At 38.0% G+C, this 24,012-nt stretch overlaps 2 protein-coding genes across 3 annotated transcripts in view; both read right to left on the bottom strand.

The window, feature by feature from the left end:
• Nucleotides 1-1,967, bottom strand: part of LOC133542864 (general transcription factor IIF subunit 2-like) — a 45,258-nt gene extending 43,291 nt beyond the window's left edge. For both annotated transcript variants that reach the window (XM_061887077.1, XM_061887078.1), the window contains exon 1: nt 1,797-1,967. In XM_061887077.1, the coding sequence (XP_061743061.1) occupies nt 1,797-1,862 (66 nt within the window). In that variant the 5' untranslated portion in view covers nt 1,863-1,967. The remainder of the gene's footprint in view (nt 1-1,796) is intronic.
• Nucleotides 1,968-2,754: 787 nt separating this feature from the next.
• LOC133542776 (GPALPP motifs-containing protein 1-like) lies at nt 2,755-23,773 on the bottom strand. Its single transcript, XM_061886929.1, has 7 exons — nt 23,580-23,773; nt 17,511-17,622; nt 17,336-17,431; nt 10,968-11,223; nt 7,922-8,086; nt 6,087-6,188; nt 2,755-5,992 (listed from the first exon to the last, which is right to left on the bottom strand). The coding sequence occupies exons 1-7, from the start codon at nt 23,656-23,658 to the stop codon at nt 5,774-5,776; spliced, it is 1,029 nt and encodes a 342-aa protein (XP_061742913.1). The 5' UTR covers nt 23,659-23,773; the 3' UTR covers nt 2,755-5,773.
• Between the last annotated feature and the right edge of the window lie 239 nt (nt 23,774-24,012).

The raw sequence follows: 24,012 nt of genomic DNA, 5'->3' as shown, positions 1-24,012 counted from the left end.
TGACTATGAGAACCTTGGAGAGGAGGAAAGCAATGGATGTCGCGCGGGTCTAACATGATACTGTGAAAGTTCAATCCATAATGGATCCAACACAGTCGCGAGAGTCCAGTCCAAAGCGGATCCAACACAGCAGCGAGAGTCCCGTTCACAGCGGAGCCAGCAGGAAACCATCCCAAGCGGAGGCGGATCAGCAGCGCAGAGATGTCCCCAGCCGATACACAGGCGAGCAGTGTATACAAATGAGTTTTATATATATATTAATATATATGATACGTGTGTGTATGTATATATGAGGTAGATCACCTCGACTTGGTCATTTATTAAATAATTGATTGACGTTGAAAAACTTATTGGGGTGTTACTATTTAGTGGTCAATTGTAGGGAATATGTACTGTACTGTGCAATCTACTAATACAAGTTTCAATCAATCAATCAATCAATGCCTACTGAGCCTATGGTGCTGTTAATTTAGTTTGGCTCAATGTGCCTTATTTTAATGTATTATTATTTAATATATATTATTGTTTTAGTTGCTTAAGAGATATTCCTGGCTCTGAATTTGCTCATTGCTATTTTTATGTTTTTGTGCATTATTTGTTGCCGTAATGAGGTTACTCATCAGTTACTCAGTACTTGAGTAGTTTTTTCACAACATACTTTTTACTTTTACTCAAGTAAATATTTGGGTGACTACTCCTTACTTTTACTTGAGTAGAAAATCTCTAAAGTAACAGTACTCTTACTTGAGTACAATTTCTGGCTACTCTACCCACCTCTGCCAGTGTCCAAAAAACTCTAAATTAAGTCTTTGTCACTTAGAATATGTTCGCCTTACTAAAGTGTTACCAAAAACACATAACTTTGTCTTGAATAAAAAATGTTTTTTTAAAAAGAGGATTCGGTGAATGCGCATATAAAACTGGTGGGGTTCGGTACATCTGTGTTTTAAAATTTTGATTTCTAATTACTGTTTTAATTGGTTTCACCCTTAAAATCGTTTATCATATTTATTTTATATGTATTTATTTATTATTATTTATTTTTATTCAGTCACTGGTGGAGCTCAGGATAGTATTAGAATGTTTTTAATATTGTTGTGCAGCACTTTGGAAACATTTTGTTGTTTAAATGTGCTATATCAGGGGTAGGGAACCTATGGCTCATTTATCATTAGTAAATATAAGAAAGAAGAGCAAAAATTGTTTTAGAAAGACAATAATATATAATACGTATATAAATACAATTTATAATTTCATAATTATACATATAGGTTATATGTATATGTAACTCATTTCACACAAATAAAAAGTAGTTCTTGGTTTCAAAAAAGTTGGTGACCCCTGGTATATAGTATAAAACTCCACCTATCCATTTCCTACCGCTTGTCCCAACTCATTTCACACAAATAAAAAGGCAAAACAAAAATTGGGTCCCTTTTTTCTCCCAGTTAGTCAACTTTTTTTTCAGTAATTAATGTGGCACATCTTTTATAGAACACAACGTATCGGAAATGTCCATAACTATGTCCTTATATGGAGAATACTTGCATCCAATGAGCTGCGTTTACGTAACTCACCCACGATATTACAAGCACCAATACAAAGATGTTTTTAGTCTCGGTGAGGCTCATTTTGTGTATGTTTGTATAGATATATGAATGAAATAAAAGTTCATCTTAAAACGTCGCCGATAATCTTAACTTGATTCTGTTAGCCATTAGCTGCGGCCTGCTAGCCACGCCAGCCTTGTTTAGCATAACCACTGTTTGTCGTAAATGTTGCAAGAGTGTACATACCTTTACCAGCCACACGCCCGTGTTTAACTTGGCACCAGTTAAATCAACTTCTCCTTTCTCGGACATACTTGTTATTTTGGTTATATTTAACTAAATTTGGTAGGTCGAGGTGGCGAGCGCAGTAGCGCATGCGTGAGTTTCAGTGCGTTGCGTGGATCGATACTGGCTTGTCGATACCAGATGTTTACGATCTCGTATAGAACCTCAAAATCAAAATATCGACACTTAACACATTACTAATTTTAGATTATGCATATAATAACAAGGAACACACTGGAAAGTTATTAATAAAGTACTATCTATATATCTGATGTATGCGAACGTATGTATAACATGAAAGTATATTTGCAAAATAGCCTTGATTGATTCAGATGTGGTTTAAATTATTTGAAGTACACTACTTTGTCGAATGTACCAAACACAAAGCAGTGGTCCCCAACCACCGGGCCGCGGCACGGTACCGGGCCGCAGAAGAATTTTTTTATTTAAAAAAAAAAAAAAAAAAAAAAAAAAAATATTTTTTTTTTTTTTAAATTAAATCAACACAAAAAACCACAATATACACTTACAAATAGTGCACCAACCACAAAAAAACTCCCTTTTTCATGACAAAAACGTCCCATTTTCATGACAAAGAAGAATAAAGAAGAAAAAAGGACCCCCCCCCCCCTGGGCCGCGGGACAAATTAGGCGTTGTTGGGGACCACTGACATAAAGTATCAGTATCACCGATATCGGACTGAGTCTACTCAGTATCAGATCGGAAGAATGCTTCAGAAAATCCAGTTGTCATAAAAGTAGTTAGGGGGGATGCAACTTATTTCATTATTTTGAAACTTATACATTTACAGTTTCTTGAATCATTTAAAAAATGAAGTTTTTTAGGCAGGAGGTGAAATTAATAATTTTCTAAGAAAGTTCAAGTTTTTTTTTGTGGTTTAACAGATGAGATAACAGCTTCAGTAGACAAAGCTTTTTATGACTATTATTACTAAAAAGGCTCATTCACATTTGCATAAACATGTGTTTCGCCCCAGTCTCTCCTAAAAAAAATATTGAATCTTCTTTATTCTAAAAAAAAAAAAAAAAAAAGTATGTTTACAAAACTAAAATGCACCACACAACAGCACATTGTAAATATTAAATGATCTGATCCAAAAATTCTGTCATTTACCTGGTAGGGAAAAAAAATACCTTCAGTTTTACATGTCTACACAATAAAATACTATGTGATGATACAAAACAAGACAAAACATTGATTAAAAAACATTTTGATGCTGCAGTATAATTTACAGAATTTAAAAAATGTACAGTTTAAATCAGCCAAATTGTTTTGTATTGTATGCACATTTTTGTTGTCTAGAGCAGGGGTGTTCAAAATGTGACCCGGGGGCCATTTGCAGGCCACAGCTCATTTTTTTAACGGTTCGCGGATCATTCTAAAAATGATATTACCCAAAAAAACGAAATAAAAAAAACAAACAAGTGAAATAATAACACAACATACTTTAAAACTGTCATTGCTCAAAAATATAATGAAACTTGTCAGATGGATAGATCAGTAGTTGATCAAGAGAGCGTTGAAAGTAAAAATAATATTGATCTATGATTTATTTTTAACACGTGTGTGGCCTTGACACCTTTAGTGTGATTTTATTTGAACTATTAATGAATGAAAAGCATGAGTTATTCACCTAAGGCTTCAAATATTCCATTTTGGAAAAACATTTTTGGGGGAAAATATTTAATATTTTGTTTTTGCAATGAAAAAAAAACAGACTAAAAAGGATATACCGGTAAAACAAAAAAATAACTATGGAAGCAGATCTGAAGTTGATCAATTGAGCGTTGAAAGTAAAAATTATATTGATCTATAATTTATTTTTTAACACTTTTGTGTGTGGCCTAAGCAGCTTTAGTCTGATTTTTAAACTGTTAGTGAATCAAAAGCATTATATGAGTTATTGACCTATTTAAGGCTTCAAATATTCAATACTGGATATTGTTTTGTAGAAAAATTTTTAATATTTTGCAATGACAAAAGGGTTATATTTGGGGAAAAAAGCGTATCAAACAAAAACAAAAAACTTGATGGAAACGGATGGATCTGAAATTGATCAAGAGAGCGTTGAAAGTAAAAATATTGAGTTATGATTTATTTTTAACATGTGTGTGGCCTTAAAACCTTTAGTGGGATTTTATTTTAACTGTTAATGAATGAAAAGCAAGAGTTATTGACTTAAGGCTTTAAAATATTCCATTTTGGAAAAACATTTTTTGGGGAAAGTATTTAATATTTTGTTTTTGCAATGAAAAAAAACAGGCTAAAAAGGATATACCGGTAAAACAAAAAAAATAACTATGGAAACAGATCTGAAGTTGATCAATTGAGCGTTGAAAGTAAAAATTATATTGATCTATAATTTATTTTTAACACTTTTGTGTGTGGCCTAAGCACCTTTAGTCTGATTTTTAAACTGTTAGTGAATCAAAAGCCTTATGAGTTATTGACCTATTTAAGGCTTCAAATATTCAATATTGGATATTAATGTTTTGTGGAAATGTTTTGAATATTTTGCAATGACAAAAGGGTTATATTTGGGAAAAAAAGGGTATCAAACAAAAACAAAAAACTTGATGGAAACGGATGGATCTGAAATTGATCAAGAAAGCGTTGAAAGTAAAAAATAATATTGAGCTATGATTTATTTTTAACACTTGTGTGTGGCCTTGACACCTTTAGTCTGATTTTTTTTTAAACTTTTATTGATTAAAAAGCATTATAAGGCTTAAATATTACATTTTGGAAAAAAATATTGAATATATTTAATGTTTTTGCAATGAAGAAAAACAGTTATCTATGAAAAAAGGGTATGAAACAAACAAAAAACTATGGAAATGGGTAGCTCTGAAGTTGATCTAAATATATTTAAGTGTAAAGTACAAAAAATATTAATATATGACTTATTTTTAAACATACACATTTTAAAACTGTCCATCCATCCATCATCTTCCGCTTATCCCAGGTCGGTCCGCGGGGGCAGCAGCCTAAGCAGGGAAGCCTCTCACCAGCCACTCCGTCTAGCTCTTCCCGGGGGATCCCGAGGCGTTCCCAGGCCAGCCGGGAGACATAGTCTTCCCAACGTGTCCTGGGTCTTCCCCGTGGCCTCCCACCGGTTGGACGTGCCCTAAAAACCTCCCTAGGGAGGCGTTCGGGTGGCATCCTGACCAGATGCCCGAGCCACCTCATCTGGCTCCTCTCGATGTGGAGGAGCAGTGGCTTTACTTTGAATTACTCACAGTCCGCTGAAAAACCTAATGAAACTCGTCATCGACAGTTAGATCTGAAGTTGATCAAGAGAGAAATAAAAGTAAAAGTAATATTGATCTATTTTTAACACCTTTGTGTGTGGCCTTGACACCTTTAGTCTGGTTTTACTGTTAATGAATCAAAATAATTTAGTTATTGACCTATTTAAGAAGGCTTCAATTACTTCACATCAAATATTACATTTTGAAATTTTTTTGGGGGGGGGGAAATATTTGATATTTTGTGTTTTGGCCATGAAAAAAAAGGTTATCTTTGAAAAAAAAAAATGTATACAAAAACATTAATGGAAACTAATAGATCTGAAGATGATCTAAATATATTTAAGTGTTGAAACTACAACAAATAGGACTTATTTTTAACACTTTAATGACTAAGACTTATTTACTATTCACCAAAACTGAGGGGACCCCTAATGTTTTTGAAAATTAAAAATATTCAAATTTCATTCGTCGGAGGTACAAGTTTGGACACCCCTGGTCTAGAGGGATATATATCATCATCTCACATATTGCCAACATGTCCTGAAAATGCAAACAATGTGCTTCTTCTGCTATCTCCATCTTACTTACAAAAGTTGGACTGCATCAGCGATGGCTGGGCATTCTTGTGCAGGATCGTCCAAGTTCATGAGTTCAAAGTTCTGTCCTCACAGGAACATCCGATCCTTGCTGTGCGAGAAGCGCGTGTTGAGTTCCTGAGATTTCTTCAGCAGCCGCTGCTTCTGCGCTTCGTCAAAGCGGTTGACCTGCAGGTCGGTCTCCCGGTCGAACGCCCGCCTCTCCGCCGGCTGCTCCTCGCCTTCCTTTGCCTTCTCCTTCAGGTTCTTTGCATGCAAACTCAGCAAAGACTCCGAGCGTTTTGTATTCTTGAAAAAAAAGACAAAAAGGTTGATGTTTGGGCTTGTACACCAGATGAAGAGATGCATCAGTCCAAACAAGGCTGATGATAGGAGGACTTACATTATACTTGGACACCTTCTCTGCTGTTTCCAGATCCTTCGGAGACACTCGCGGGGGGCTGTCTTTCTTAGCATCGCCTTTTTTCTTTTTCTCACGCCGCTCCTGTTGTTCCACAAGAATTCTTTGTCAATTGAAATCATGCTACATCATGCTAGACCTGGGCGATTAAACCATATGTGTCAGGTTCAAACACTGACAATATCTGTTAAACAAGACAAGAAGCAAGGAATTAAACGGAGACAGAATTCAATTAAGCTCAATTGAGGAGAAACGCGTAGACCAAGGGGTAGGGAACCTGTGGCTCTTTTGATGACTGCATCTGGCTCTCAGATAAATCTTAGCTGACATTGCTTAACACGATAAGTAACAATTCCGTTGGTTGTCGCAGTGTTAAAAATAACGTTGAAAATATAAAAAATTCTCATGCATTTTAATCCAACCATCCGTTTTCTATCACACCTGTTCAAGATGTCGCATTTATGGTAAGAAGTATTATATTTATTATTGGTTAACTTTAGAATAACAATGTTATAGTATAATAAGACACTTATTATGCTCTTAAAAATGCACGCATTCAGTTGTGTTCAGTGTTAAAAAATATATGGCTCTCACAGAAATACATTTTGAAATATTTGGCTTTCATGGCTCTCCCAGCCAAAAAGGTTCCTGACCCCTGGCGTAGACACTGTCTTGTACAGTGTCGTCCCACGCTCTGACAAAAGATTGTACGCCTCCTCTTTTATTTGTACTTTCCCTGATTACATGGCAACAGCAGTTTCTAAGGGAAGGGGGTCGTAAACAGCCATCGCCTTTTGGTTACATTTTGAAATATTTGGCTTTCATGGCTCTCCCAGCCACCGACCCCTGGCGTAGACACTGTCTTGTACAGTGTCGTCCCACGCTCTGACAAAAGATTGTACGCCTCCTCTTTTATTTGGACTTTCTCTGATTACATGGCAACAGCAGTTTCTAAGGGAAGGGGGGTCGTAAACAGCCATCGCCTTTGGTTCCAAAACAGTTCAAAGAAGATGTTGTAAAACAGTTCAAAGAAAAGGTGCCTGGAGCGGGGTCAGGCCCTGCCTCCTCTCCGCTTTGTAGATCTCTGGTCAAGACAATATCTTCCTGTGAATTACAATACATCAAAGAAACAGACACCTTCAATTATCTTCCCATCCTACACAGTGGTTTTACAAGCCTTCTTCTTGGTAGGCTCAAAGACAGCTTTTGTCCTCTCGCAGGGCGAGCTGAACTCAATGCAACACAAAGTTTCGTGATAACTTTGATACAATTATTCGGAAAATGCGTGTTCTATAATTTTTTGGTCTTTTTCGTTGGTTGCATGAACATAGGCACCCGCTCTCCGGTAACCGAGCAACGCAGGAAGTGATTCCTGATCAGGGGGAGTGACAGGCTAACAGCCAATCAGGTGACGATATCAACCATCAAGTATGGTTATTTATTTGCATGGAACGAGAAGAAAAAGGCAGAATATGTGGATGAACAAGGAAAAGTAACTTTTTGGGATTTTTCCACAAGGACCGTAGTCAGACCAGTGTGGTCTGTACAGGATGCAAGGCAAGACCGCTGATAACACACCACCTTAGCCAGACTCACCCTTTAGAGCACAGCCACTAAACCTGCGGAAAATAGTTCCTCTCAAGTTTCTACATGTTTACATTTTGCACTATTTATTTATTTCTCCTGCTCCTTATTTTCCATAGGTCATAAAAATATCAATAGTTATCGATATGGACCGGTATGAAACACTTATATCGTGATATAGTTTACAGCCGTATCGCCCAGCCCAAATACTTTCAATGCCAAAGTCGTCCTACCGTGGCTTTGCGCTCTCTATCCGCAGGCGTATCGGTCCAAATTGAGCGGTCGCCCTTCTCCGGCCCAGACTTCTTCTTGAAAGTGCGAGCGCCCAAACCGATGTGCTGCAGTTCTGGTGGGAGCTCCGTCATCCACGTGTCTCTGCTTGGCATCTCGGGAGTGTCCTAAAAACACACTGGTTAAATCAGGGAGCCACAGTCTCTATTATGCGATAATTCATTATTGTCATTGTCAATTCTGCACCACATTTTTTCGGTAAAAAAACTGGCAGCTCAGTTGCCAGAGTTAAATAAAAAAATAAAATAAAAGTGGTGCTTTTTTTCCATTTGCAGCAACATGTAAAAAAACACAGTAAATGTTACAAAAAAATTCTGTTAAACTGCCATTTATTTAACAAACTCTTTGGTTATAGTTTTTGTGGTGTACTAATAAAAATGGAAAAACGGTCCCACATTAAAAAAATAATTATAAAAATAATGTGGTACCGTTTTTCTATTTTTAAAGACATCCAAAGATTTTAAGGTAAAAAAAAAAGGCAGCTTCACCCGAATTTAACTAACATTTAGGGTGTTTTTTTTTACATGTTGCTGCAAATGGAAAAACCGTACCACTTATTATTTTATTTTTACAAATAATTTTGGCAACTGAGCTGCCAGTTTTTACCGTTAGTGTGGTATGTTTTTTTTCCATTTATAATACACCATAGAAACAACAACCAAAGATTTTAAGGTAAAAAAAATAGCAGATTCACCCAAATTCTACTGTAACATTTAGGGTGTTTTTTTTTTTTTTTTACATGTTTCTGCAAATGGAAAAACCGTACCACTTTTTATACATACATACATACATACATATATATATATATATATATACATATATATATATATATATATTTTTTTTTTTTTTTATTTATTTTATTTTTTTTTCAAATTAATTCTGGCAACTGAGCTGCCAGTTTTTACCGTTAGTGTGGTATGTTTTTTTTCCCCATTTATGACAATACACCATAAAAACGACAACCAATGATTTCAAGGTAAAAAAAATAGCAGCTTCACCCAAATTCTACTGTGTTTTTTTTTTTTTTTTTTTTACATGTTGCTGCAAATGGAAAAACCGTACCACTTTTTTTTTTCCTTATAATTCTGGCAACAGAGCTGCCAGTTTTTACTGTTTAAGTGTGGTACATTTTTTTTCCATTTATAATACACCATAAAAACGACAACCAATGATTTTAAGGTAAAAAAATAGCAGCTTCACCCAAATTCTACTGTAACATTTAGAGTGTTTTTTATATGTTGCTGCAAATGGAAAAACCGTACCACTTTTTATTTTTTTTTTTTTTATAATTCTGGCAACTGATCTGCCAGTTTTTACCGTTAGTGCGGTATGTTTTTTTTCATTTATAATACACCATAAAAACGACAACCAAAGATTTTAAGGTAAAAAAAATAGCTGCAAATGGAAAAACCGTACCACTTTATATATATATATATATATATATATATATATATATATATATATATATATATATATATATATATATATATACACTTATATATACAATATATTTTTTTTTAAATAATTCTGGCAACTGAGCTGCCAGTTTTTACGGTTTAAGTGTGGTACATTTTTTTTCATTTATGATAATACACCATAAAAACAACAACCAAAGATTTTAAGGTAAAAAAAATAGCAGCTTCACTCGAACTCTGCCGCAACATTTAGGGTGTTTTTTTTTTTTTTTTTTACATGTTGAGGCAATGGAAAAACCGTACCCCTTTTTTTATGAATTTTTTTTTTATAATTATGGCAACTGAGCTGCCAGTTTTTACCGTTAAAATGTGGTACCGTTTTTTTTTTCCCCATTTATGATAATACACCATAAAAATGCATGGAAATTTTAAGGTAAAAAAAAAATGGCAGCTTTGCCAGAATTTTAGTGTAACTTTAAGAGTGTTTTTTACATGATGATGCAAATAGAAAAACAGTACAATTTTTAAAAAAAATTATTAGAAAAAAAAAAAAGGTACAAAACTGGCACCTCAGTTGCCCCAAAAAAACTGGTGGTACTGTGTTGTAAAAAACACTGTATATCATAAAATCTACATGTTTTTACTGTGTATTAATTGATGGATGCTCTAAATGGGGACAAAACATTACTTTAACGGTAAAATCTGGCTGCTCAGTTGCCAGAATTTAGGAAAAAAAAGTGGTACTGTTTATCCATTAGCAGCAACACCTAAAAAACACCCTAAATGTTACAGTAAAGTTGCCATTTTTCTAACGTTAAAATCTTTGGTTGTCGTTTTTACGGTGTATTACTAAAAATTGAAGTACTGTACCACCCTTTTTTTAACGGTACAAAACTGACAGCTCATTTGCTAGAGAAACAAAACAGTGGTACTGTGATGTAAAAAAACAACGTATTACCTGCCAGTTCTTTGTTTTTTTTTACCGTAAAATCTGCATTTTGTTTTTACAGTGTATAAATGGATGGATGGATACTGTAAATGAAAAAAAAACTTATTTTTTTTCCCAGTAAAATCTGGCAGCTCAGTTGCCAGAACTTTAAAAAAGGTGGCACTGTCTTTCCATTTACTGTAGTACGTTGCAAAAAAACCCCACCATAAATTTTACAGTATACTTCTGGCGACTAAGCTGCCCGTTTTTTCCCTTAAAAAACAGTGGTACTGTTTTTCCATTAACCGTAATACATTTTTAAAAACACTATTTTACAGTAACATTTTGTTAACGGAGGTAACAATTTTTCTACTGTAAAATATACACATTTTTTTTAGCGTACCTAAAAAAAAAAAACATATACCGGTATACACATATATCTACATATACACTCGCACACACGATTTGCTGTTAAAAGCGGCCCTTTGAGGGCAACCATAACTGTGATGTGACCCTCAATAAAAACCAGTTTGACACCCTGATCTAGACCATGAATGAACATAGCTTACAATTACCACATGTACAATTTAAAGGCAAAGTTAGAAAGTGAAGAGAAAGTGTATTTTTAGGAGAGCTGGTACTCACAACTTTAGTCAGCTTGTCTCTCATCATTTGTGCCCTGCGTTCGATGTCCAGAGCCACAGTGTTTTCAACTGGCCCTTTGGCCGGCATGGGTCCGATGACAAAATCCTCCTCTTCCTCGCTGCTGGATGGATCCGCCTGGTAGCCTGGGGGCAAGGCAGGTCCTGGTACATCCTCTCCATCTTCATCCTGGTCATCCTGGTCATCGTACGCAGCACGGCGGAAACCTGGCGGCAAAGCTGGTCCCAGCACAGGTGACCTGAAAGAATATTTCACCATCCCCAAAACTTTCCATATTATTAAAAGCTCTCAATACCATTCAAATAAAACATCTGATTTCTAATAAGAGGCACACACTCTGAATTTAAAAGGTAAGCTTTGCAACAATGTGTTGCGTTTACTTAAGTTACATGCAATAAAACATGTTCACTTCCATAATCTATGGTCAAAGCATCGGATAAGGACTCGCAATCGGATATTTTGCCAAAAATGTTGATATGGACTTTATTGAAACAAACATTTGTATAAAGAAAACTCATTGTCCTGTCCCATGACTACAAACCTATGCAACGAAATGTAGAATTCTTGCTAGCGGCTAACGTCCTCCACAGTGAAACTGCAAAGCCACTTTTAGGTCAGAAGTTCTCGTCTCCATGGCGACAAATAAACTACGTTTCATACGAGTAAGTAACGTGGATTAGCTAAATATGCTAAACTGCTAACCACAACGCCGGCTTTTAAAGGGGAACATTATCAGCAGACCTATGCAAGCGTCAATATATACCTTGATGTTTCAGAAAAAAGACCATGTATTATTTTAACCGATTTCCGAACTCTAAATGGGTGAATTTTGGCAAATTAAACGCCTTTCTGTTTATCGGTCTTTTAGCGATGACGTCAGCACGTGACGTCACCGAGGTAACACACCCGCTATGTTCATTTTCACATTACAAAAACTGGGTCTCGGCTCTGTTATTTTCCGTTTTTTCGACTATTTTTTGGAACCTAGGAGACATCATGCCTGGTGGGTGTGTTGTCAGAGGGTGTAACAACACTAACAGGGAGGGATTCAAGTTGCACCACTGGCAAGAAATCTGCCGCCAGACCCCCATTGAATGTACCAGAGTGTCTTCACATTTGGCCGGCGATGCTAAGACAGACATGGCACAGAGATGTATGGATAACCTGCAGATGCATTTGCAACCATTAAGTCAACGAAATCACAAAGGTGAGTTTTGTTGATGTTATTGACTCATGTGCTAATCAGACATATTTGGTCACGGCATGACAGCCAGCTAATCGATGCTAACATGCTACGCTAATTGATGCTAACATGCTATTAATGCTAGCTGTATGTACATTTGAAACTAGATACCCACATTCAATGCGAAACAAACACTTACCAATTGACGGATTTAAGTTGCTCCAGTGTCACAAGATGCGAAAGTCCTGATTGTTTGGTCCGCACATTTTACCGGCGATGCTAATAAGGCAGCCATGCTATGGGCCACTTCATTAGGTACACCCACGCTATGGCCGAATAGCGTTAATAGCTATTCGCTCAATAGCTTCAATTTCTTCTTCAATTTCGTTTTCGCTATCTGCCTCCATACTCCGACCATCTGTTTCAATACATGCGTAATCTGTTGAATCGCTTAAGCCGCTGAAATCCGAGTCTGAATCCGAGCTAATGTCGCTATATCTTGTTGTGCTAACCGCCATGTTGTTTGTATTGGCAGCACTGTATGACGTCACAGGGAAATGGATAGTGGTTTCAAAGATAGCGAAAATAAGGCACTTTAAAGCTTTATTTAGGGATATTCCGGGACCTGTAAAATTTAGAAAAAAACTTCAAAAAATTCATTAAGCCACTGGGAACTGATTTTTATTGTTTTTAACCCTTTTGAAATTGTGATAATGTTCCCCTTTAAACGTAAACAAAGGTGGGCGGAGCCATGCAAATAACAGTATTGAAACCAAGGACAATATCCTTATATGGTCGACACTACAGTGGTCAAAGTGACATATTTTTAATGGCCCCAAAAAATATTTGTCCTTTTTGTTATTGCTTACACATTCAGGAAATAAGTCCCTGGACACAGGATGCCTTTAAGGGCAAAAATAAAATGGATTTAAAATGGGAACTGTAATTTTTTTTTTATGTATTTCACCCATCATTCACAATCCCTATGTAAGACAAGAACACACATTTTTTTCTTCTTTTATCCATTCTAATCGGTAAGTAAGAGGCAAGTACGAGGTGGCTAACAATGCAGATAATGGGAGTACACTATTCCGCCCATTAAGCCCTCTAAAATCACCCAAAAAGCGCCAACAATACTCTATTTACATGCCTTGACCTGAATATTAACAAGTATTAGGGATATTGTTATTATAAGCGCTAACACAGAGGAACTACTTTTAGCAATGCCGTGTTCACAGAGAGCTAACTAGCTTATGCTGCTACATTGACATATTGAACTGCCTGCTGCATCGGCTCAGAGTTGGTGAAAGTTAATTCTAGATGATAAATCCTGCCTCTCACCTGGATAGTAGAATGTTGTGGACATAAACCCACAAGTTGGTCAACTTTAACATCTAACTTAGACTCGGATATGGCCAGAAAGAGATTTAAAAAAATGTATTTAACCCTTTGTGAGGATAATGATGAATTGATGATGTAAAAGGGGATGATACAAACATCCCATCAGCCTTCATCCTAATGGGAGCAGACATTGTACAGTAAGTGATTGTTTCATTATGTTTGTAAATCTTGTTTAGCACTTAGCAATACTCAGGCACGTGATTTGACCACAATGAAAAAGAGCCAGGTCCAGAGCGGTGCACTGGTGGGGGCACAAGAGGGGCAACGCCCCCTGAAGCTCCTGGTTTTTCATCAATTTAACATGCTAAAATTAACAAAGACAGCACCATTTGAAGAAAATATTTTAGTGTTTAGTAGAACATACATACCCCAATTATCCTAATGCAGGGGCAGGGAACCTATGGCTCTACAGCCAGATGTGGCTCTTTTGATGACTGCAGCTGGCTCTCAGATTAATCTTATCTTACATTGCTTCACACAATAAGTAATGAATAATTCCACTGGTAATCAGTGTTAAAAATAACGTTCAAAATGTAAAAAATTTCTCATGCATTTTTATCCCTCCATCCGTTTTCTACCGTAGTGTTTTTCAACCTTTTTTGAGCGAAGGCACATTTTTTTGCGGAGGCACACCACCAGCAGAAATGTATTAAAAACGAAACTCAGTTGACGGTAAAAAGTCGTTGTCACAATAGTTGAATACGACTTTAAAGCATAACCAAGAATGCATCAATATAGCTCTTGTCTCAAAGTAGACGTTCTGTCACCACCTGTCACATCACACCCTGACTTATTTGGAGTTGTTTGCTGTTTTACTGTGTGTAGTGTTTTAGTTCTTGTCTTGTGCTCCTATTTTGGTTGCTTTTTTCTCTTTTTTTGGTATTTTCCTGTAGCAGTTTCATGTCTTCCTTTGAGCACTACTTGCCGCATCTACTTTGTTTTAGCATCCAAGAATATTTCAGTCGTTTTTATCCTTCTTTGTGGGGACATGGTCGATTGTCATGTCATGTTCGGATGTACATTGTCTTTGCTCCACAGTAAGTCTTTGCTGTCATCCAGCATTCTGTTTTTTTTGTTTACTTTGTAGCCAGTTCATTTTTAGTTTTGCTCTCTATAGCCTTCCCTAAGCTTTAATGCCTTTTCTTAGGGGCACTCACCTTTTGTTTATTTATTTTTTAAGCATTAGACACTTTTTTACCTTCACCCTGCCTCCCGCTGTTTCTGACATCTTCAAAGCAATTAGCTCTAGACAGCACCGACCACTCAACAACACCGCATCATTTTCAGACTGTAATTACTGGTTTGCAAAAAACAATTTTAACCCATATAGGTGAAATTAGATAATTTATCTTGCTGTGCTATTCCCATTGTTTGTTTACATTGGCAGCACTGTGTGACGTCACAGGGAAATGGCCAGTGTCTTCGCAGAGAGTCAAAAATAAGGCACTTTAAAGCTTTATTTAGGGATATTCCGAGACCGGTAAAATTTTGAAAAAAACTTCAAAAAATATAACAAGCCACTGGGAACTGATTTTTATTGTTTTTAACCCTTTTGAAATTGTGATAATGTTCCCCTTTAAGTTATTCCTCATCCACGAATCCCTCAAATTCTTCTTCTTCAGTGTCCGAATCAAACAGTTGGGCAAATACGGCATCCAACATGCTCCGTCTCGTCGAAGTCGTCATTAAAGGAGTCAGTGTCGCTGCTGTTGATGTTAAAATCTCTCGCTGCTGCTCTATTCCCGTCTTCTACTGTGTGACTGATCGCCTTCAGTTTAAACTCTGCACAGAAACAGCACTCCTCCAGCAGTTATATATCCCAGCATGCACCGCGCACTTCTTCTTCAACGGGGGAAAATAAGGTTGGCGGCTGCTTACCGTAGTTGCGAGACCTCTTGTGGCATGTTTAATTCGGACTCTGAAGAAAAAGAATTAGAGGGATTCGTGGATGAGGAATAACTTAATAAAGTGAGCTTTACGTGTTTATTTTGTGTGTTGTGTGACATTATCGTTTGAGCAACGTTGAGCTATTGATATATTGTTATTGCTTTGCACTATTTTTGTTGCTTTGTTGGGTCTGCTCCTGTCTCTGGCCATGCTCCCCCCATCCCAGCGGACGATGGCGTGGAACACCCCAGAGGCCACCACAGTGGATATGTTTCTTTTACTTTTTATTCATAGCTAGTATGTAGAAGTGCCTGGTTGTATCTGCTGCTTTAATGTCTTTAATGTCCTATGTGTTCTTTGATGTTTGATGTTTCTCTCTTACACACATGGAAGAGGGATGTGTACCATGGCTATGAGTTGTTGTTTTTTCCCTTGGCCTCAGTCTGCACCTCCTCTCCAGGGCCCAGGCTAAGACCGATTTTTTTTATCTTATTTTAACCTTCTATTCCCTACCCCCCTCCTTGTTTACCTGTATCTCATCTTTTTTGTAAGGGGCGCTGGAAGCCGGCAGACCTGTCAGCGATCCTGTTCTGTCTCCCTGTAATGTTTGTCTAAACTTCAATGGGATTGTGCTGAAAATTTTAATTTTCCTGAAGGAACTCTCCTGACGGAATAAATAAAGTACTATCTAATCTAATCTAATCTATTTCGAGACGTTGTTAATGGAGTCAGTGTCACCGCTGTTGTCCAGCAGTTCAGTGACAATTCCTGCTTTCCTGAAATCATGTCTCTCAATAGGAGCCATTTTGGGGTCTTTACACAAACACACAAATTGAAATGAAAACGGCACCCTTGGCGCAGTCATATATCCCAGCATGCACCGCGCGCTTCTTCTCCTACGGAGGAAAATTAAATCGGCGGCTGCTTACCGTAGTTGTGAGACCTGTTGTGGCTCAAGGCGCACTGTCAGCTTTTGAGAAAATTTTTGGTTTTAAGGTGCGCCTTATAGTGCGGAAAATATGGTATATGTTATGAATGTGTTACTACATTACATAGATACTTACAGCGTGTATATAAAACCTTGGAAGTTTTTGTATGTATGTATGTTTTTAGAAGGCTTTATAGGTGGAAGTCAGTGACACTTCTGTTTACTATATTAACTGCAAACATTAGTTTTTGTCCACTTACAGCAGGGCTATTCATTTGGCAGACGGGGGAAATGACACCCCTGAGTTCAGTACAAGACTTGGAAGATAAACATTTTTGCAGCAAATTCTCTAAAAAGACTAGAGTGCTTTTGTTGTATAGAGGAACTTCAGATCCTTGCATCTATCAAACAACACTGTACAATAAGCAGCAACAATTAACAATAGAGAAAAATGATGAGGAAAAAATATTTGGTAATATTAATAAAACATTTGTTTTTTAACGGGACGGCGTGGCGCAGTGGAAGAGTGGCCGTGCGCAACCCGAGGGTCCCTGGTTCAATCCCCACCTAGTACCAACCTCGTCACGTCCGTTGTGTCCCGAGCAAGACACTTCACCCTTTTATCCTGATGGGTGCTGGTTAGCGCCTTGCATGGCAGCTCCCTCCGTCAGTGTGTGAATGTGTGTGTGAATGGGTAAATGTGGAAGTAGTGTCAAAGCGCTTTGAGTACCTTGAAGGTAGAAAAGCGCTATAAAAGTACAACCCATTTATTATTTATTTAATAGACTGACTCTCATTGCCTCCATTGTTAGCTGACACTTGCTAGCGTTAATTTACAATAGAATGCATTAAAAAAAAAACAACACACGTTCTTGTCTCACATAAGGATTGTGAATGACAGCAAACACTTAAAAAAAGTGCAGTTCCCCTCCAGAAGATTAATTTGCTCACCTGTCTGGTGAACTGGGTGTCTTGCTAAAACCTGGTGGTAAAGCCGGCCCAAAGAAGCCGTCGTCATCGTCGTCTTCAGTCTTTGTCTTCTCCACCCTGCTCAGATGACAAACTTTTGTTCACGTAGATGTTTTTTTTAATATTTTTAATGCATTTCCTGGTCTTCGTGACATACCCTGCATGTTTGTGTTCCGTCTTCACTCTTTTGAACACCACGTCCTCACTTTCATCCGAGGAGCTGGAAGGTTCTCCTCGTTTGTAGCCAGGGGGCAAAGCAGGACCGGCAACTGACAAATGAAATGAGAAAACATCCAAAAGTGAAGAGCAAATTTTAGCTTTACAACAGTTCTGTGTGGTAGAAGTGTTTTTCAACCACTGTGCCGCGGCACTAGTGTGCTGTGAGATATTGTCTGGTGCGCTGTAGGAAATGATGCAACTTATCCTACTTAGTCTATAAAATATTTTTTGCAAATAAATAATTATAATCTGCAAATAATGTGGCGTTGTCTAGTGGTTGTGCTGTATAGAGCTCGGCAGGGGAACCATGTAATACTCCACGTCAGTAGGTGGCAGCAGGTAGTTCATTACTTTGTAGAAGTCGGAATGCGTCGAGGATAGTTTGTCGTGACCCAAATATGCAGAGCCCAGCGGGAGATGGTGTGGAGGTAAAAAAAGGTATGTAACATTTAAACAAAAAAATGAGCAGAAAGGAATAGGCAATGAAGCATAAGGATGGTTATGCAAAACAAAAGTAAAACTGAACTGGCTACCAAGTAAACAAAAATAGAATGCTGGACAACAGCAAAAACTTACGGCGTCCACAAAGCACATCCAAACACATAATTGCCAACCCTCCTGGATTTTGCAGGAGACTCTCGAAATTCAGCGCCTATCCCGAAAACCTCCCGGGACAAATTTTCTCCCGAAATTCATGTGGAGCTGGAGGCCACGCCCTCTCCAGCTCCATGCGGATCTGAGTGACGTGTCGACAGCCTGTTTTCACGTCCGCTTTCCCACAATATAAACAACGTGCCTGCTCAATGATGTTATAACTGTAGAATGATCGAGGGCGTGTTCTTGGTTTCTTATGTGGGTTTATTGTTAGGCAGTTTCATTAACGTCCTCTCAGCGCGGTAACAACACACAACAACAGCAGTCGCGTTTTCGTCTACCGTAAAGCAGTTCGTCTGCCGTAAACAGCAATGTTGTGACACTCTTAAACAGGACAATACTGCCATCTACTTTACATGCATATGTGACAATAACATCTATGGCTTTTAGAGAGTGCAGAAGAACGAGGAAGAAACAGCCATGGTGACGCCGACGATGAGTAAGATGAAGAAATGCGCTTGTGCGTTCCAAGCCGCAGCTGCGATTGGACCTGAAAAGCCTCCGGGAAGAAGTAGTGGACTACCAATTGCTTGGCAGTGAAGATCTTCCTCAGGAAGCAAAGACTGACCGGTTTTGGGCCATACTAGGGAGAGATGGAAGATTCCAGACTTTAGTGCAGTGGTTCTTAACCTGGGTTAGATCGAACCCTAGGGGTTCGGTGAGTCGGCCTCAGGGGTTTGGCGGAGGTCAAGACACACCCAACTCATCGTATGAATATAAACTTCTCCCTATCGCTATATTATGGATACCCCCAAACAATGTTCCCTCTAATTTTTCATCTGATTTGCAGGTGGGCAATTTGTTGTGACGGTTTAGCTCAGTTGGTAGAGTGGCCGTGCCAGCAACTTGAGGGTTGCAGGTTCAATTCCCGCTTCTGCCAACCTAGTCACTGCCGTTGTGTCCTTGGGCAAGACACTTTACCCACCTGCTTCCAGTGCCACCCACACTGGTTTGATTGTAACTTAGATATTGGGTTTCACTATGTAAAGTGCTTTGAGTCACTAGAGAAAAAGCGCTATATAAATATAATTCACTTCACTTCACAGTTCATGCTCTGTGTTGGTTTTGTTCTTTGAACAAGATGATGTTGATGCACAGTGCATTTTGTGGACCAGTAAATAAAACATATAACTTTGTCTTGAATTTGAGAAAAAGAAAAAAAAAAATCAGTAAAGATGGGTTCGGTGAATGCGCATATGAAACTGGTGGGGTTCGGTACCTCCAACAAGGTTAAGAACCACTGCTCTAGTGCATTTCATGAAAGCACTTTTGTTCCTGCCACACAACAATGCATCATCAGAGAGGGTGTTCAGCATGGTTAGAAAAATAGTGACAGAGAATAGAACGATGGACAATTCAACCCTTAACTCATCAATGAGTAAATGAGTCTTATGTGTGTGTATATGTGTAAATAAATGAACACTGAAAATCAAATATTTCTCATATATATATATATATATATATATATATATATATATATACATACATATATATATACATATACATACACATATATATATATACATACACATATATATATATATATATATATATATATTGTATTTGCTTGAATTGCCGCTGGGCATATAGTATGCGCCTGCCTTGAATTACTGCCGGGTCAAACTCACGTCACAAAACATTAGCGCACGCTTAGTATTACCGCCTGGTCAAACTCGTGATGTCACGAGTGACACTTCTTCCGTCATCATTTTCAAAATGGAGGAAGCTGATTTCAAAACCGGTAATTTGAAATTGAATAAAGGGAAGAAGATTAAGAGCTATTCCGTAGGATTTAAGGTCCAAGCTTACATCACACTCAAATTTTTACTGCATGCCTTTGGTAAGTGCTGGACTGAGAAGAGGTTTTAAAATAATTAGCGCATGCTTACTTTTACCGCATGCCTTTGGTAAGCGCAGGAGTGAGAAGAGGTTTTAAATTAATCAGCGCCCCGGCGGCAATTCAAGGAAATATGGTAAATATCTGCGATGAAGTGGCGACTTGTCCAGGGTGTACGGCGCCATCCGCCCGATTGTAGCTGAGATAGGCACCAGCGCCCCCCCGCGACCCCAAAGGCAATACGCGGTAGAAAATGGAGATATATATATATATATATATATATATATATATATATATATATATATATATATATATATATATATATATATATATATATATATATATGAAAATACTTGACTTGGTAAATTCTAACTGTAAATAAACTCCTACCCTCTTAACCACGCCCCCGCCCCACCCCCGACCAGGCCACCCACCGCATCCCCCACCTCCCGAAATTGGAGGTCTCAAGGTTGGCAAGTATGTCCAAACATGACATGACAATCAACAAGTTCCACACAAAGGAGAGCGTCGGCACAACTGAAATAGTCTTGTTTGCCAATAGAAAGCAGGTCAGGCAATAGCGCTCAAAGAAAAGTGTGAAGCGGTTACAGGAAAACAACAAAACAGGAAGAGCCACCAAAATAACAGCGCAAGACAGGAACTAAAGCGCTCCACACAGGAAAAAAAAACAAACTCAAAATAAGGCACGACAACATAGTATGAGGTTGCAAAGGTAAAATTCATTTTCAATTTTTTTTTCAATACAGTGTACCTGTATAACCAAATAAATATTATTTAATGTATATTATTGTTTTAGTTGCTTAAGAGATATTTCTGGCTGTGAATTTGTTCATTGCTATTTTTTATGTTTTTGTGCATTACTTGTTGCCGTCATTAAAGGCCTACTGAAAGCCACTACTACCCATCACGCAGTCTGATAGTTTATATATCAATGATGAAATATTAACATTGCAACACATGCCAATACGGCAACTTTAAATTTCTCGGGAGTTTCGTCTTGAAAACGTCATGTAATAATGACGTGTACGCAAGACGCCACGGGTTTTTAGGAAGTATGAGCGCTGCGCACACACACACAGCTAAAAGTCGTCTGCTTAAACGGCATAATTACACAGTATTTTGGAGATCTGTATTGCTGAATCTTTTGCAATTTGTTCAATTAATATTGGGGAAGTCAGAGTAGAAAGATGGAGTTGGGAAGCTTTAGCCACACAAACACACAGTGATTCCTTGTTTAAAATTCCTGGAGGTGAAACTTTACTATGGATCACAGCGGTCAAGCGAACATGAATCACGACGGAATGTCAACCAGCAGGTTTCGGTGAGAAAATTGTGGTTAAAAAGTCGCTTCTTATCGGAGAAAAGCTGAGCTTGTGCCGTCCATAGCTGCCGTCGACCCCCCTGAGACATTGGCGTCAAGACACCCGTGGCCACACCCCTCCGACTATCAGGTACTGTTAAACTCACTAAAACACTAGCAACACAATAGAAAAATAAAGGATTTCCCAGAACTATCCTAGTAAATGTGTCTAAAAACATCGGAATCCGTCCCAAATGCAATCGCGTTTTTTTTTTTTCTTTCCTAGTCCGTCGCTATCAATATCCTCAAACACGCATCGTTCATCCTCGCTCAAATTAATGGGGAAATTGACGTTTTCTCGGTCCGAATAGCTCTTTTTGTTGGAGGCTCCCATTAAAATCAACGTGAATATGTGAGGAGCCATCAAACATGTGACATCATCGTCTGCGACTTCCGGTAGAGGCAGGGCTTTTCTCTTAGCACCGAAAGTTGCAAACTTTATTGTGGCTGTTCTATACTAAATCCTTTCAGCAAAAATATGGCAATATCGCGAAATGATCAAGTATGACACATATAATGGACCTGCTATCCCCGTTTAATAGGGATGCACCGATTAATCGGTAACCGAATATATTTTCGGCCGAATATTGCAAAAAAAGCCACATTCGGGCTTCGGTGGAATGAGTTAAATGCAAGGCCGAATAGTGGCGTGTGACGCAATTTTTTGACGTGGTGACGCAATCAACCAACGTGCGGTGACGTAACTCGGCGCCTTCGGAAAAAATGTCAGCAGTGTGGAGATATTTTAAAGTGTCGGAAAGTGACAAAAGTATTGCAGTTTGTAACGAATGTTCAGCCAAACTGTCTCGAGGAGGTGACTCGTGGCCGACGTCTTTGAGAGGATGAAAAAGTTTGCGACCGACAGTGCCAAAGCAAACGGAATTACAAAGAAGGTAATGGAGTTTATGGCTTTGGATGATCAACTGTTTGGTGTTGTGGAAGACATTGGCTTTCGGAGACTCATGGATCACATTAAGCCCCGTTACACGATACCGAGCAGACGGTATTTCTCTGATGTGTGTTCTTTACATTGTGTGTGTGCTGTTTACATTATTAGCCTGTTGTGTAGGCTACCTGTATAAGTGTATGAGGTTACAAGCACACACTTAATTGAGATTTACTTGAGCCTTCTGTTTACATTATTAGCCTGTTGTGTAGGCTACCTGTATAAGTGTATGAGGTTATAAGCACACACTTAATTGAGATTTACTTGAGCCTTCTGTTTATATTATTAGCCTATCTACTGTGGCTAAGTAGACTTTTGCCAAAACGACAATAATTCATTTGTTGTGGGTTTATCCACTTTAATGCACTTTATTTTTTTTTGCAATGCATGTTTTGTTTTAAGGCCTAATATAAATGAAAAACTTTGTGCCTTTTTTTGAAAAGCAAAGGCTACTAGAATATTAAAAACATGTCAATATTCAATAAAAATGTACTTTATTTAAAAAAACAAGTCTAAAAATTTATTGTAGGCTGTTTATTTTATTTTATTTGTCATTTGTCTGATCTTGAATGGGATTGTGCTGAAAATTGTAATTTTCCTGAAGAAACTCTCCTGACGGAATAAATAAAGTACTATCTAATCTATCTAATCTAATCTATGCATTATAAAAAAAATTATGAAAAACTGTATTCATTATTCGGTATTCAGTATTCGGCCTTCGGCCAAGCTTTTAAATTTTATTCGGCTTCGGCCACAAATTTTCATTTCGGTGCATCCCTACCGTTTAAATAAGAAAATGTCATTTCAGTAGGCCTTTAAACGAACAAGTTACTCATCAGTTACTCAGTACTTGAGTAGTTTTTTCACAACATACTTTTTACTTTTACTCAAGTCCATATTTGGGTGACTACTCGTTACTATTACTTGAGTAATACATCTGTAAAGTAACTGTACTCTTACTTGAGTACAATATCTGGCTACTCTACCCACACCTAGAGCCAATGGTTTGTGCCGTCATGTTGTTTAAGTTATCCTACAATACATTTTCCTACGTTTGTGCTGCATACAAATGTGTTTAACTATTATAGTTTTGGTTTTATTTACGATGTATGATTGACATCCAGCCCCATAAATGCTTACAACGGCCAACTTCACCCAGGTTTCTGGACGAGGTCTTACAAACACTCACAGTCGCGTTCGTCATCGGAATCTTCAGTCTTGCTTAAGTCCGGGGGCAGTGCGGGCCCAATCAAGTCCTGAGAAGACATACTGGCAAGGGAGCGCACTAAATAATGGTTTAAACGGCTTTAGGACATTATTATGCTACAAGACAAATGCTACGTCCGAACCACAGCCGACATTTTGAGCCGCACTGCGCATGCCTCTTTTATTATGACGACACCGGAAGTTACCCACAAAAATAAAACGATAAGAAATGGATTTCTTAAAGGCCTACTGAAATGAGATGTTCTTATTTAAACGGGGATAGCAGGTCCATTCTATGTGTCATACTTGATCATTTCGCGATATTGCCATATTTTTGCTAAAAGGATTTAGTAGTGAACATCGACTCTTGTTGCCTTTACCGGAAGTAGCAGACGATGTGCGCGTGACGTCACATG

Source organism: Nerophis ophidion, linkage group LG25 (genome assembly GCF_033978795.1).
Source record: "Nerophis ophidion isolate RoL-2023_Sa linkage group LG25, RoL_Noph_v1.0, whole genome shotgun sequence".
NCBI classification, from domain to species: Eukaryota; Metazoa; Chordata; class Actinopteri; order Syngnathiformes; family Syngnathidae; genus Nerophis; species Nerophis ophidion.
The sequence above is the reverse complement of the archived record's forward strand: the minus strand, read 5'-3'. Positions and strand labels throughout refer to the sequence as shown.

Excerpts from the sequence above, each read along its gene's own strand:
- LOC133542776 (XM_061886929.1), bottom strand. The coding sequence starts at position 23,658 with ATGTCTTCTCAGGACTTGATTGGGCCCGCACTGCCCCCGGACTTAAGC. Across the intron at positions 17,623-23,579 it reads TTCCGATGACGAACGCGACT|TTGCCGGTCCTGCTTTGCCC; the intron begins GTGAGTGTTTGT and ends TTCATTTGTCAG. Across the intron at positions 6,189-7,921 it reads ATAGAGAGCGCAAAGCCACG|GAGCGGCGTGAGAAAAAGAA; the intron begins GTAGGACGACTT and ends GTGGAACAACAG.